The sequence below is a fragment of the Electrona antarctica genome, assembly GCF_951216825.1.
Source record: "Electrona antarctica genome assembly, chromosome: 23".
NCBI lineage: Eukaryota > Metazoa > Chordata > Actinopteri > Myctophiformes > Myctophidae > Electrona > Electrona antarctica.
In genome coordinates, this window is record NC_136804.1 from 7,938,083 (window position 1) to 7,954,778 (window position 16,696).

General features: G+C 43.5%; 1 protein-coding gene across 1 annotated transcript in view; it reads left to right on the forward strand.

Moving 5' to 3' along the window:
• dock4b (dedicator of cytokinesis 4b) overlaps positions 1-16,696 on the forward strand; it is a 275,073-nt gene that overhangs the window by 232,479 nt on the left and 25,898 nt on the right. Inside the window, exons 44-46 of the mRNA XM_079494185.1 lie at positions 14,455-14,538; positions 15,504-15,623; positions 16,226-16,347. Of these exons, the coding sequence (XP_079350311.1) occupies positions 14,455-14,538; positions 15,504-15,623; positions 16,226-16,347 (326 nt within the window). The remainder of the gene's footprint in view (positions 1-14,454; positions 14,539-15,503; positions 15,624-16,225; positions 16,348-16,696) is intronic.

Consider the following 16,696-nt stretch of genomic DNA (forward strand, 5'->3'; position numbering starts at 1 on the left):
TGAACCGCCGACCCAGGGATCATTGGACGACCTGCTCTACCTCCTGAGCCACAGCCGCCCTTGGATGGCAGAATCGGCTCTATTGTCACATTGTCCACAGTGGTGGAAGAAGTACTCAAACTTTTTGCTTAAGTAAAAAGTATCCATACTGCAATGTAGATGTACTCTGTTACGAGTAGAAGTCCCGTATTCAAAATGTACTCAAGTAAAAGTACAAAAGTATCGGCATCAGAACGTACTCAAAGTACTAAAAGTAAAAGTACTCATTATGCAGAATGTCCCATTTCAAATTTTAAAATGTATAAAAATCATTTGAAAATACAGCAGATCTACAAGCTCACAATGCGTAGTCTACAGGCTCACAATGCAGATCTACAGGCTCAAGACGCTGAACTATTTGATCCGATAGATCCACTACTTTTGATGATTTGGATTGGAATCCTGAAAAGTGACAGTTTTGAACATGGGAGGTTTCCACCCGACAGATAATTATAATATACCGTGCATATACCGGCATAATGTACATGATGTTGTAAGAAACGGTTATGTACAGTACCTGGATTGATGGATGGATTCACGACTGTTTGGATGTGGGCGTGACACATGTATTGCGTACCTATTCATGCTGTCAGTAACAGGAGGATCATCTTAGAAGGGCTTGTCGATGGATGAAAGGATGGGTTGATGAAGTGAGCAGATGGATGCGTCTTTATTTTGAGGCCCACGCCTTTTTTTAGGTGATAATTATTCCATGATCCACAGATGAACAGATGGGAATGCGAGAAGCACAGACATTTCACTTCACCACTCGGCACGTGCAACAATCCAGCGCCTTGCACAATTTGACAATTGAATGCCACAGACGAATAACAGTCTAAGTCCACACTATTGCTCCATAATGTATAAATGATAGATATTGGGCCAGGACAACGAGGCCTTTTCGTGGAGGGGTCAGAATGAAATTTGGACTTAGACTGTTTTTTTCGTCTGTGGTACTCAATTGTATTTGCATGCCCATAAGTATAGCGAAATAACTCAGGAATACTGCAACTGAATTGATAAAATAGGGGTTACCAAGCTTTGCATGCTAAGGACTGCCTAATATCCATACTGGCAATAGCATATATATACAGTAACATCGAACATATAAATGATATTCGGCGAAATATGGTATATACACCATATATACCATGGTATATATTATACCATATTGCGCCAAATATAAGACGACTCTGATTATAAGACGACCCCCATTTTTCATCAAGACTCATTTGTGGAAAAAGAACATTGTATGTCAAATTGTCTAGTCCTTGATTATAATATGACCCCATTTTTTGGGGATATTTCCATTGGAAAAAGACCTAGTCATATTTTCAGGACAATAGGGTATATCTAATCACACTCATGTGAAGTGAGGGGTGCCCACTGTGGCTGCCACATGACGTCACAGGGGGCAGGGAGTTTTTGGGAAATTAAGCATCATTTACTGCTGGAAATAAACATTTAAAGTTATAGACTTGGCTGCCATATGACATCTGTCTGTCTGTGTGTACGTCTGTAATCCACGTAACTCGAGAACCGTTTGCCCCACCGACTTCAAAGTCGGCACACGTGTTCCACACCACCGCAGGGAGTGCAGTGCCCGGTGTCGAGTCGGGTTTTGACTGACGGTTGTCCAGAACTGCCCCAGTGTCCATATATGGAGCTGGCCTGCATGTTCTGACATCACAACACTCCATATTTGGGCATGCCTGACACGGGTATTGCATAACCGGTTGGGGCATGCATCACTTCCATTGGTACGGACTCGGTGCTCTACAGCCGGGCAACGGGTCTAGTAATTTCAAAAGCCAGGCAATGGAGGTGCTAGCCCCTCAATAATTGATAGACAATGCATGCATCTGGCAGGATATTCAACATTCAATACCCGTGTGCCTCGAAATGCAGTTAGGGCCTGCAGTGGACATGGATGGATGGATGGATGGATGGATGGATGGATGGATGGATGGATTGACAGAGGGAGCGAGGGATGAATAGACGGATGGAGCGCTTAATGGAATCACACGAGGTGACGTGGATGAGTGGGCGATGGATGGAGGTATAGGTGGATGGATGGATGGATGCATGGATTGGAGGTGTGGCGAACGGACGGACGGATGGATGGATGGATGAGTGAGGGAGGCGAGATGGGATGCGTGCGAGTGCGTCTGATAGACAGATAGGCGGGGAACGAGGGATGTGACGGATGAGCGGGCAGCTGATGCATAGAGGGATGATGCGTTCGTATCTCCTGTGACTGCAGTGCAATGAAACTGAACAGTGACACAAATGGATACAGACAGAGGGAGAAATACTCAATGCACAGATACAGAGATCCTGTTCCTTTCGCTCGGAGGGACGCATGCCGGTCCATTTGTACACTCAGTGGTGTAAAGTAACTAAGTACATTTACTTAAGTACTGTACTTAAAGCTGCTATAAGCAATAATATGTCAAAATATTAATGACCTTTTTATTTTTTATTTTTTAGGTATTCAGACAGCCAGCAATGGGTAGAACGCTCCCAAAAATAATTTAGTCTCTGTGACACATCTAGGGGCTGCAATCTGCATTCAAAGATGTTCCTAGAAGCTTTGTCATTGGTCAAAAAAACCCTGGTCGCAGTGACTAACCAATCAGGAAGCAGACAGGCAAATCGACCAATGACAAAGCTTCTAGGAAAATCTTTGAATGCAGATTGCGGCCCCTAGATGTGTCACAGAGTCTAGTTTTTTGGGGGAGCGTTCTACCCATTGCTGGCTGTCTGAATACCAAAAAATAAAAAGGTCATTACAATTTTGACATATTATTGCTTATAGCAGCTTTAAGTACAATTTTGAGGTATTTGCACTTTACTTGAGTATTACATTTTCAGTACTTTAACTTCTACTCCACTATACATTTCGGAGGCAAATATTGTATACTTTTATTCCACTACAATAATTTGCCAACTTAATTTCTAGTTACTTTAGTAGATTTTCATTATCATTAGAAATCACGCATTAACCGCTTCAGTCAGCCCTGTACACATTTTCAACCATTTGAAAATAGCCGATCCACAAGCTCACAATGCATCGCGATGAGACGGATTGTGAGCTTGTAGATCTGCTATTTTCAAAATATTTTGTATACATTTGAAAACTTGACTGCACAGTGACCTACATTTTGATACCAATACTTTTGTACTTTTACTCAAGTACATTTCGAATTCCGAACTTTTACTTGTAAATGTTGTAATGGAGTATTTCTACATTGCAGTATGTATACTGTATTTTTACTGAAGTACAAGATTTGAGTACTTTTTTCCCACCACTGCGTACCGGTTCATTTCTCGGTGTTCCCGGCCTTATTTACATTCTGCTTAACGCCTGGCATTGGTGCCTGTTGGGTGGTGACATATCCATGTAGAAATTGAGGTGGAATTGCCCACGGAAACAGAAATCCACTTGTCAAAACCACCTCAGGACCCGGTCCCATTAGTAATGCATAGGATAATAAACATAAGATGGACTTTATTTTCCTGACGGAAATGTGTCAAAACAGAGTGCACACATAGCGCCGTGCTAGTGCATACACAGGGAAGACGGCCACCAGCCCAGACAACTAAAATGTTGAATACAGGACTAGTAAAATAGTATCTGTGAAATCTGATCAGGTACACATTGTTATGGTCCCGAGTTAGACAGGGTTGGTTTTAGCTGTGGTCTCGTGTATGCAATTTCACATTACCATAGAACTTGTCTAAAGTCCAAATTGTCCCTGGCATCACATTTATAATATGCTGTTCCAAAGCCTGGCAAAGCGGTTGTCGAAATTGTTATGATTAAGATGCTCCCGTGATGAAAATCGGTGCGCTGTAGTCGATCAGTGGAAAACAATCCGACACCTGTGCCGCGGCCCTCGAGGCAGTGCCACTGGGAGGTGCATAAACACATTGCAGATGAGGATATTACCAAACTCGAGGTGGGTGGAATGGCCCGAGACTCGCACGCAACAACCGCTCCATATCAGGAATACAGATTTCCTCCCGGACGACACGGTGTGTGTCGCCTGCACCACCTGTCACTTGTGTACAAGCAGAGCCTGCCACCTTCGCTTTTCCCTGACAGCTATAGCTTCTGTCAGAGCGGAGGTCTGAGGACCCCTCTATATCAACACAAAACCTGAGTTATACGTAGGTGCACACGGGTGTTGGAAATAGCCTCTGACGCATTGTGAGCGTGTAGATTGGCCAATTTCGACGCGCGACACCCGTTATATATATATATATATACCAAATATAACTCGGGCGTAACAGTCAAGAGATGTATCTGGCTGTTAAGCAAGTCTCTGTGAAAAGTGTGATGCAGGACTCACGGCGCCCAAAGCCGTGAGTCCTCTTGTCAGAATCCTCTTGTCAGAAGTCCTCTTGTCAGAGTCCTCTTGTCAGAAGTCCTCTTGTCAGAGTCCTCTTGTCAGAAGTCCTCTTGTCAGAAGTCCTCTTGTCAGAGTCCTCTTGTCAGAGTCCTCTTGTCAGAAGTCCTCTTGTCAGAGTCCTCTTGTCAGAGTCCTCTTGTCAGAAGTCCTCTTGTCAGAGTCCTTTTGTCAGAAGTCCTCTTGTCAGAAGTCCTCTAGTCAGAGTCCTCTTGTCAGAGTCCTCTTGTCAGAGTCCTCTTGTCAGAAGTCCTCTAGTCAGAGTTCTCTTGTCAGAGTCCTCTTGTCAGAAGTCCTCTAGTCAGAGTCCTCTTGTCAGAGTCCTCTTGTCAGAAGTCCTCTAGTCAGAGTCCTCTTGTCAGAGTCCTCTTGTCAGAAGTCCTCTTGTCAGAGTCCTCTTGTCAGAGTCCTCTAGTCAGAGTCCTCTAGTCAGAGTCCTCTTGTCAGAGTCCTCTAGTCAGAGTCCTCTAGTCAGAGTCCTCTTGTCAGAAGTCGGGAGTTTGTCCGTCTTATTTCCGAGCGGCCTTGAGTTGCTCAGAATCCTAGATGGCAGAGATTTGCCTCTTCTCCCTAGCTGTCATACGCCTCCTCTCTGAATCTCCCTAGCTGTCATACGCCTCCTCTCTCTGGCTTGTTTCTCTGAAGTGACGTAGAAACAGGAGCTATATACGCTCCAGTTGCTACTCACCCGAGCTGGAACAGTTTTGCTTCGAAATGTTTGCACAAGGGTGCAAACATTGTGTGCACACGGCTACACACATACTGTAGAGTCCTTTTGACTTTGATCATATTATACACATCGAACATACTTTAGGGCCGAGCCACGTCACAGACCGCCATTGTGAATATGAATTTCATTCTTCTTAATGACTCGCCTGGTTAAATCAAGCTTAAATAATGTTACATGATGTACTACTAACCCTATAAGTGCATATACAACAGGAAACCGGTTGTAATTTAATCACTTCCAACCTGGCTTCTCCATTTTGGACAAACCTACTGTACATTTTCCAAACCTTTCAAAAATAGCAAAATGTTTTAAAAAAAAGCCTTTTTTTTAAAAACATTTTTGAATAGTTAAAATAGCCAATCTATATCGACACGTGAGCTTGTAGATTGGCTACTTTAACTATTCTAAACTGTTTTTTCAAAATAGTAAATAAAGGCAAAGTAGTTGGGACAAAAATAGAGCCCATAGTCTCACTTTAGTGCCATGAGGAAATCAATGAGGGGGGCTCCTGTAATTTGGTGTGGCACAAGAAGAGATGTGTGAGCTGGTGCATTTGTGCATTTTTAGAATCTGATCTCAGGTCAAAATGGGTGACAAGGTACAGTGATGTGAGTGTAACACCGTTTACACCATTAAACGGTGTCTGCTTGTGGCTGGTCGGTGGAGGCTTGACAGTGCATCAAGTGCATCAAGTGCATCACCACCTCCTCCTCCTCAAGAAAATGCCTCTTACCTTCAGCCAACGGTATATGGACTCTCTGACTCACTCGCAGCGTCGCATAGCAACCACCATCTTCCACTGCAGAGAGAGAGAGAGCGTGTGTGTGTGTGTGTGTGTGTGTGTGTGTGTGTGTGTGTGTGTGTGTGTGTGTGTGTGTGTGTGTGTGTGTGTGTGTGTGCGTGTGCGCATGAACATGAACATGAACATGAGAAAGAAAGATGGAGAGAGAGACAGACAGAGAGAGGGAGGTAGTTTTTTAATTGAGTGTGTGTGTGTGTCCACGTGTGTGCGTGTCCACCACATGCAGTACAGTGTGTCTAGAAATAGCCTGTTAAGCTTGGAGAGCTACTCGACGGAACCGCAGAGGTGAGATCCTGCTTATCGATCCCCGCACTTGACGCAATTCTTTGTTTGAAAAATGACACCGTAAGGAGTTATCGTCCAACCTTACATCATTTGTCCGGAGGGCCGGCTACACCACAACTCATCTCGGCCGTTAATTGGCTGAGGATAACAGAGGGTGCAAGGAGAATATCAGAGGGGCGGCAGCACTGTGGGCCAGATAGAAAAACACAGCAGCACCTCGCTCGAACAAATACAGACTGTACTGGCAGCTCCCAACACTGATCTGTGAGGAATACCCAAGTCACACCAAAGAGCAAATCTGGATCTCAAGGCAGCACACCTGTATTCATATGTCGTATATTTTGGAACCACATTTCATTAATATCGCTTAATAATGTTAAACTATAGACAGACTAAAATTCACATCTAAAATAGTAAGCCTGATAATACTATGGTCTCACCTACAGGACCAAAAGGCTAGACATTCAGGCCCCATTCTTCACAGCTGGCACCTATGCTAAATAGCTAGGCCTACTCTGATCTAGGAGCATTCAGACCAGAGGTCTCCTGTTGTCCTTCCTGGTGACCACTACCTTATTTAGACATGTGTGACAATTTGGTATAGGGGGGTAGGGTAACCTGAGACCACCTTTGCATTTCCTGTTGTTGTCTCTGAATTGTATAAGGTCTACTGAAAATGTTGTAACAGTTAGTTCAGTGGCTCACACGCCGTGAGGCGGGTGGGCCAGGCCATGGCTGTGAATGATGTCTTGCACTCTCTGAAAATAAAATGGAACTCCGAAACCTTCATTCATCTGTCTGCCTCCGCGTTTATCCTGAGTACTTTGCCTAAGTATTAGAAGTTTGCTCGTGAGCTTTACAGAGAGGAAAAGCAGTCTCTCTTTGGAGTTTTTATACTTCAATTGGTGCGACGTAACCGGTGTCTTTGATGCATTTTTTTGCGTCAGGCAGAAGAGAGCCGGCGGGGCTTTTTGGATATTTCAGTCTAATTTTGGCGGTTGGAGGTTTGGTTTGATTTTTTGGCGATGCGGCGTTCGTCTACAGCGGGAAGGAGTGGTCTTTTCTTCGGATGGGGAACAACAGCGCGAACGGTGCGCTCCGGATCTCCAGCGGACGGCGGAGTGCGGGCCTGGACTCGGGGAGTGCAGCAGGCCTCCACAGCGCGTCGACGGGGATCTGCTTCTCTTCACGTCTCGGCGGGGGGCAGCGGATCTCCTACCCGAGGAGCGGCGATGCTCGGCGGCGGTTCGAGGGGGATCCTTGGCTTCATCGGCTCTGCTCGGCGACGGCAAGGCGAGGCAGTTGCTCTACGGGCTACGCAGTCTGCTTTGGGGGCCAATGCGGTTCTCGTGAATTCGCTTTTGTCAGTCATGTGTTGTGATTCATGGCTGAAGGGAGGAGGAGGTGTGTAGAATTCATTTCGAAATGGACAAGAGGACAGTGTCAAACAGCGGCCGTGTAATATGCAATGTACTGATCACACATTTGCATACACGACACGGGCCGAAAGAAGACATCTCCGTGGCGGCGCGTCGAGGAACTGCAGCCTTGACTGCCCGTGCGTGGTGACTGATGGACAAAGAGGTTATAGGTATTGTTGTGAAAGTGATTTTAATTGCATACTAGGGAAATTGGAAGAGAAAGATATATTGTTTTCAACATGAATTAGTAGGCATTATGTTGATTGTATGTTTTTGTCGTATAATTTGATAAGTTGAGTCATGAGTAGCCTACTTATGGAACAATGAGGTAATTTCCTAGAGACGTGTAGAGAATATTAGTTGAATATTGCTTAGACTCTGGCCTGTTAACGTATTTTTATACCTGAACTGCCTTTAGTAGAGCAGAGTTTTATTTCAAGCATTATAAACGTATATGTTATAGCATGTCCTAAATTAAGCAGTGTAGTATAGGATGTTTTTTTCGCTTTATAGTGGTGTCTAGTATTTTAATGTGTTGATTAGCAGGGTTGGGCCTGGCGGTCCCAAGCCATAAACACGCCCGATCTCGCTTATTTGTAATCAATCAACATTTCAGATTAGATTTTAATAGAACACTAAAAGATTCTACTGATGCTGAACCGAAAGTTAGTTATGTGTAAAGTATGTAATGAGAATTGCCTGAAGAAGTTATGTAACCTTGATTCCGTTTGTCTCTGTAACCATTTGAATTCTAATGTAATTGTTTGTTTGTCTTAGGCCTATCTGTTGTTTTTAATTTTATCTTTTCTTTGTGTCAAGGGAGGAGGTCCAAATGTGGTTCCTTTTATTTTGTGATAAACGTGTAGTACGTTTAGCAAGGGAGGAATGTCGTATATTTTGGAACCACATTTCATTAATATCGCTTAATAATGTTAAACTATAGACAGACTAAAATTCACATCTAAAATAGTAAGCCTGATAATACTATGGTCTCACCTACAGGACCAAAAGGCTAGACATTCAGGCCCCATTCTTCACAGCTGGCACCTATGCTAAATAGCTAGGCCTACTCTGATCTAGGAGCATTCAGACCAGAGGTCTCCTGTTGTCCTTCCTGGTGACCACTACCTTATTTAGACATGTGTGACAATTTGGTATAGGGGGGTAGGGTAACCTGAGACCACCTTTGCATTTCCTGTTGTTGTCTCTGAATTGTATAAGGTCTACTGAAAATGTTGTAACAGTTAGTTCAGTGGCTCACACGCCGTGAGGCGGGTGGGCCAGGCCATGGCTGTGAATGATGTCTTGCACTCTCTGAAAATAAAATGGAACTCCGAAACCTTCATTCATCTGTCTGCCTCCGCGTTTATCCTGAGTACTTTGCCTAAGTATTAGAAGTTTGCTCGTGAGCTTTACAGAGAGGAAAAGCAGTCTCTCTTTGGAGTTTTTATACTTCACATACAGATGTGCCGATTGAGAACGTCACATGTTCTGCCATTGGCAAGTCGGTAGATTGTGAGTACATTGTCAGTGAGAAAGGGGGGCATTTGCCAAGGTCTTATGTTAAGGTGTTATGTTAATTCTATTCAGATTCCCTGAATAGATAGAGTTCCTCTGCTGGAAGTGTCGAGCTAATTAACGTCCTACTGTAGTATATTGGAAACACATGGTGTCTCCAAGGACCACCATACTTTAGATTCTAATGCCTTTATTCATGTGGTTTTACTTTTGCACAAACCTGACTTCCATATCACACCCAATAAAATATTTCATATACAGTATTAGCATTGCCTTACGTGAGGGAAATTGATGGCGAGGGAAGATATTTTGCTCGACACCGGTGTCAGCGTCAATACCGACACCCCCCATTCTTCCCCCTTGAAAAATTATTGCGGCAGTCGTTGGAATTCCATGAAGAATCGAGCATCATAAATCTATTAATTTCTATTTGCTTGGCGCCGATTGACAGCCGCAACCGAAGGAGAGATCGTTATTATTAGTATTCAGATTTATTGCTCTCGACTGGGGTGGGGGTGGGAGATTTGCGTCTGATTTATTTTGGGGCCCTTTGGCGTTATACCTCTAATTGGACTTTTTCTAGTGATTTAGTGGGCCGCTCGGCACACCCGAGTCCCTCTCCGGCTGGCCCCACGTGAGAAACTTCCATCATTCGCTACAAAATCATTGATTCCTAAAGTAGCACTTTCATCTTTAAAGGAGCATTCAGTGATTTGGGGGATTTGGAAAACCACCCAGTCCGCCCCGGTAACAACATGTGCACATGCACGCTCTACAGTGGGGGGAAGTGCAACAGGCCAACAGCATGTGCACCAAGGCCCGCCCCCACTCGATCATGATTGGAGGAAGGCCCCTCTCATCCTGATTGGATGAAGGCTTTGCCACCCGCCACCAAAACTGAAACTAGGGTTTTTTGACCCCAGGGGCTCGCTGGGGACAGGGAGAAACTCCTTATATGGTCAGCACACTCTATAGTAGGGAGGATTATCCAGAAAAAAAGAAAAAATAAGTGATATTTGAATTAAGTCAAATCACTTAATATACCTTTAAATGTTGTTGCCTGCTGTACGCAAACCGCAGTGGAAGAAGTAATAGTAGCAGTAACACACGGTAAATATACTCTGTTACAAGTGAAAGTCGTGTATAGAATATGTTACTTGTGTTAAAGATGGAGTGCCGTGATTTTTTTCCACCCTTAAACATGATCATCAGGTGTTATTGTTATATAAGGAGGTATCATTTTTTCAAAAAAGTGTCCAGTATTTGTTAAAATGATGGTTTTATGTGGACACACCCACCAGTTAATTAGGTATGCGTGAGTTTAACCGTAGCACCACCCACCTGATCCAGTCCCTCCGCCTCCTCCTTTAAGACCACCCACTTGCCCTAGTCCCTCCCCCTCCTTATAAAAGGACAGCCCATGGCTCTGCCCTTTTGTTTACAAAATGACAAATTGGTGTCTGTAATGTAACAAATGTTGTGAATGTTAGAAGTTAACACTTCCCATATTTCTGAGATGTCGTATAAGCACCATTATGCACTTATACTGCCACCATTTATCCATGTATAGGCCTATAATCCACGCATCCATACCATATCAGACCTGTTTTTTCTGATTTGTTTTAATCATTTATTTATTTCCTCCTATTATATTGACCCTATTGTCACAATCAGCTCATCTCATCATCAAATTAAATCATAGTTTAACAGCAGAAAGAATTAGATTGATAGATCATTTAGCATGAATAATGTGCCAATATACTGTAGGTTATTAATTTCCTCCAGCTAAGCACCCAGGCATTGAAACTGTCTTGGAGCTCTGCCCTAGGCACATGATGCTCTGGACAGAAGACCCTCCACTCTTCTATTGCTCTGATCAAACTCAATTTACAACATAAATATGCCGTTCCTTCTGACTGCACTGAGTTTCAGCAAAAGCAAAACCTGGGGTTGCCAGGTTTAAAGAAACAAGCGGCCAGGTCCACGAAAACAAGTCACAGAAATTGCCTTGAATATTTATGAAAACGTTTCAACAACACCAATCCTTTTAACAATATATTAATCTGAGGGCCCTTCACATGAACCATTGGTCAAGTCAACCACATCTCCCCTGCAAGTTACTTATATGAAAACAAGCCCAAGTCGCTTGTAATAGCCAGACATGGCAACATGCCTTCCAGCGCGACGCAACAGATACTTCTAATTCTTGATTTTACAGCCTTGTATATTATTAGGACCTACATATTGACTACAACAGCCAACAAGAATGCACACTGTGACACTACACTCTGTATCAAAGCCTGACAACTGTGATTATAAAAGAAACAACCTGAACTGAGAACAGCAAGAGCAACTGGACAGCAGTGGTTTCCTTGATTAATCCTGAGGACCCGACGTGAACATCTACTTGCTTCCAATCTAACGAAAAACAATCTAATGAACGTCTGCTGAAATGGTAATGTGTGAAAGGACTGTTTGAAAATCTGTCACACAGTTAGGCACAGAGAAGCAAACTGCTTTGTTCAGTTCACACGTGTGTATGTGGCAGGCAGCTCCGCCCACAGAGGTTGTCGTATTTAAAAAAATATAGAGGGGGAGGTGCGTGTGTGCGTGCAATAGTAATACGTCACACTATCAGTGTTTATACCATTGGCCCGTTTGACTGTCAAGGGTTCAGCCTCCAGGAAGAAACCCTAAATACAAAGTTATTACACCATTTCACATAAAAACGACTCCAGGGTGTCTAATGAAGTACTGTCACATGAAACACATGAAAAACTGGAAAACTACACAAATTGTGGCACTCCATCTTTAAAGTACAAAAGTACAGGCATCGTATGAAAAAGTACTACATTTTTAAAGTTTCAAAAATGTCTAGAAAATGGTCATCCGATCACAATTCCATATCGCCGATGTATAAAGCAGGTCTCACTTCGTTAATAGGTTCGTTAATAGGTTTGTTAATAGGTTCGTTAATAGGTTCGTTAATAGGTTCGTTCGTAGGTTAATGCATATTGTAAAACGTGTATCTGAAAAGTAACTGATAACTAAAGTAGAAGTATTAGTAGAAGTATTAGAAGTATTAAAAAATGGAAATACCCAAGTCGAGTATAAGTATCTATACGTTTTCCTAAGTACAGGGCTTGAGTAAATGTACTATGCAAATCAAGAGACTGCGCACGATGCACGTTGTGCAATTCTATAATATCTCGGAAAGTGGTGTGGCATTTAAGCTCGTGTCCACCTCCCTGTTTTTGGTATAATGTGTGGGAGGATATGGGTTTGCGATTACTATCGACAGTGTAGACGTTTTAGCTGACACCTATCCGTAGCGATTTTCATATACAAGCTTGGATCACTGACATTACAGTGAACGCTTGAGCAGGGGAAAAGGTCAGGTCCTCGGCGTGCCGAGAACACGGAGAGTGGTGTGCGTCTGTAGGTGTAGAGAGCTCCAAAGGTCTCTCTGTGAAGATGCAGACTTCTGAGAAAACAACTCTGTCTGGTATTAAGATTGTTTTGTTTCTGTGACAGCCGGAGCCGACAGACATGGCAAGACTCACTCAGATGCCAATTATTGATCGGGATCTGTGTGGGTGGGGTCCGGGGGGGATTGTACATATCCATAATGTTTTTGTGTGCACATCTTTGTGCTTGTGTATAGGCATTTAAGTGCATTCCATATCAGTCTGTTTCATGTGCCCTTGTTTTACTTTTAACACATGCACATGAGCGTGTGTGTGTGTGCGTGCGTGCGTGCGTCTTTGAAGTCGAAGTGTGCTTCTCCTCGTTTGACTCATCTGGTGCTGTCTCTTTGGAGATAGACAGCCGTGTCCTTGAGAGAGGAGCTGCGTGGACCTTTTATTCTTTTTTTTTTCTCTTGTGAACTACGGCCTTCCTCTCTCGCCGTGACAGATCTGAAAGGAGATTGCGAGTCGGGGCCTTTCTGATTGGCTCATCATCTCTTTCCTCCTGGAAAAATCTCGCAGGCGCATCTCTTGTTTTGATGGCGACCGTAAACACCGGGGAATCGGCGATTAACGCGCAGACAGCGCTAACGCGCCGACCGCCATTCAAAGCACAGCCACATGGTTTCTCATGCTATCCGTTTCCACTTTTTGAATTGACTTTCTGGTTTGGGAACTGTGTGCTAATGCAACTCTGTGATTCATAATCAGGTGTGGTATTGAATCCTGGGTCCATGCGGACACTTGGAAATTAAACATCAAATTGTCTACCTACGTAAGGCAAAGCAAATTGGGTATGCGCTTGTGTGGATTCATCAACGGTTGTAGTTTCAATGTATTGTGCACTTTCGTGTGAGATGGTTTTCTAATCTCCTTTTCGAGGCAATTTTATTTTTTTCAATTTGTGCTTCTTGGCTCTGTGGCCTATTCTTTCATCCGCCACATGGCTTCATCACTGCGTAAACTAATCTGCACTCCAATGGCTTCTACAAACCAGCCATGAATGTTGATCACTGAGTGATACCAACACAATTAGAAACTTCCTACCCTAGCCCATTTTGACCTGAGATCAGATTCTAAAAACGTCTTCTACATCCTGACAGTTTTCTGAAAGCTATGTTTCCATGTCAGTCGTTCTTCGATTTTTCAAAAATAGCAGACCTACAAGCTTGTAGATCTGCTATTTTTCAATAGCTAAAGCATAACGTAATGCTAACACCAAAAGGGGTTCCCGCCCAAAATGGGCTAGCTGTGAATAGAAGTCAACTTTTTTTATTTGACCTTATTATGTGAAATCATCAAAACAAACAAACACATTGCGAGACACGCCAAATGATCCACGCGGCTCAATGCTGCTGGGATTGCCTTGTTGATGCGTCTTTTTTTTTTAAATTGTTGACATATTTTCAATGTAAGAATAGTTTACTTTAATGAAAATTGGTACCACTGAATAATGCTAAACAAGTAAACAATATGTTGCCTACCTCTGCAACAGCAAAAGTAATTGTTTTATGATCTTCACCGGGCGTCATTTTGCACGATTGCTGCACACGGCTTTGCATAGGTATACACAGTCTCTAGAGTGCCCTTTCCTGGTGTCTAGATGACTAATGGTGTGTGTGTGTGTGTGTGTGTGTGTGTGCACGTGTGTGTGTGTGCGCGTGTGTGTGTGTGTGTGTGTGTGTGTGTGTGTGTGTGTGTGTGTGTGTGTGTGTGTGTGTGCGCGCATGTGTGTGTGTGTGTGTGTGCGTGTGTGTGTGTGTTGTCTTTTCCCCTGCAGGCTTTCTTTGTCAAGGACTACATCCTAAACCACCCAGAGGATGGGGACAAGATAGGACAACTCAGAGAGCTCATGTTTGAGCAGGTCAGTCGACGATGGTGGACGAAACCAGTCCCATGTTCATTTAACTCTGAGAGTACTCTCAGAGTTAAACCGGTCCCATGTTCATTTAACTCTGAGAGTACTCTCAGAGTTAAACCAGTCCCATGTTCATTTAACTCAGAGTACTCTCAGAGTTCCGAATGGATAAATCAACAGAGTTGAACTGTATTCCATTCCCCACAGGCTAAGCTGTTTCTGTGGTTTACTTCAGTTTGAACTTTCAACTTTAGCTCGGCAGGAGGCTGGGAGCTCCAAGATACTTTTCCATCAGCCCTCCCCGTCCTCCCTCCCGGCCAAAATTAAGCTTCCTTTTTTTTTTTTTTTTAATAAATGTCTCTTAAACCTCATGTGTATGAGGCACGGTACGGCGCCATTATGACGGCATACATATATGCAGCTATAATATACGCAAAGGATGCAAGTCCATTCTGTGCTACTGCTCCTCGGGCAAGGAAAATGTAACTTCTGCAAGCACAGCTCCTTCCCCGAAGCTGTGCAAACGCCGAACATTGAACATTACACCACCAGTGCATCTCACTATGATCATGCATGCATACTGTACATACATATGCATGGCCTTAATGTATCCATATGTATGCGATCTGACGAAACTGAACGCATATTGCACCGGTGACACTTTTGCACTTTGCTTCGTCTGTGTCACTGAAGTGTTGAGCAGCTGAATGTCAGTGGGATTGTGTTTCTCTCCCTCGGCACTAAAAATGGATTCCAATTACCCCCTGTTCTCCCGTTAACATTTGGAATTAGTTTAATCTTTGCCCTGAGTTTTACCACACAAGGTGGTCCGGTCCCGTTTTTACCAGCTAAAGAAACATCTCTGAAACAAGAAACATGTCGTCCCACGCTGAAGAATGAATCGAGTTTAGGCTTCACTGTTTGTTTTTTGCGCAGTAGAAGTTGACAGGGTTCTGCTGTCTATCTCACAGGCACGTATCTTGGAGTACGGCCTGGCCGTGCACGAGAAGTTTGTCCCCCAGGACATGAGACCTCTGCATAAGAAGCTAGTGGACCAGTTCCACCTGATGAAATCCAGTCTTGGCATACAGGTATAGACCCCCCCAAGATACCACTAGCACAGTATGTCAGTCTGTGTTACCATTACAAGCATTTAAAAGAGTATAGATATACAATTTTGTTTGTTTTAGTCATTGTGTAGAACAGTATCTTGCAATCCGTAAAAAAAATTATCTCTGGGACCTCAATCAAACTGTACAATTGGCATGTGTGATAAAGGAGTCTTTCCAAAAAAACACACCCCACTCAAGACTTTTTTCCCTCGCATTCCTAAGACAATAATTCGATGACCGGCGGATGCAGACTTTTTAAGTCTCCTATACCGTAGACTCCGCTGGTCAGTCTTGGTTTGGTTTTTTAAGTCTCCTATACCGTAGACTCCGCTGGTCAGTATTGACTTACAGGAATGTGACAAAAACAAATTTATATATCCATGAATTCAAGGTTTCATTTTCACCAGTGGACCCAGCAGCCCGTCCCTCTTCATGTGCCATTGTCTTCCGATTTGCATAATTCACGCTGGCAACAAAAACAAGTCCACGCGGTCACTTCCTCTCTCTCTCTCTCTCTCTCTCTCTCTCTCTCTCTCTCTCTCTCTCTCTCTCTCTCTCGTCTCCGCTTCCAACCCCCTCAGGAGTTTCCAGCGTACGTGCGCGCCAGCCCCGTGCACTTCACCAACGGAAGCCCGCGTGCGTGCAGGAACTCTGTGCCCAGCATCATCAGCCCAGAGGGTGGCAGAGGCATCGCCAGGCGCAGGTGAGAACCATCTCAGCACAGCACAACACAACACACGTTGAAATGGTCTGGCCGTGGCTGAATGTGCTTCTTTTTTTGGGCAACACGAAAGACATAGCAATACATGCCTATATGTACAAAGCTACTGAGTTACTTGTCAGGAAATATATATATATATATATATATAATAATAAAAAAAAAGAAATCATATTCTGTTACAAGCTCTTGTTAACTCAATGGTCGCCAAGGACTTATTTAACTTCTTTTTCATGATGTCCTGGAGCGCCAAGGACGTGTTTTTCGTGTTTTATAACATGGTAAAAAAAATAAAAATAAAAATATATAAAATAAAATAAAAGATATATGGTGG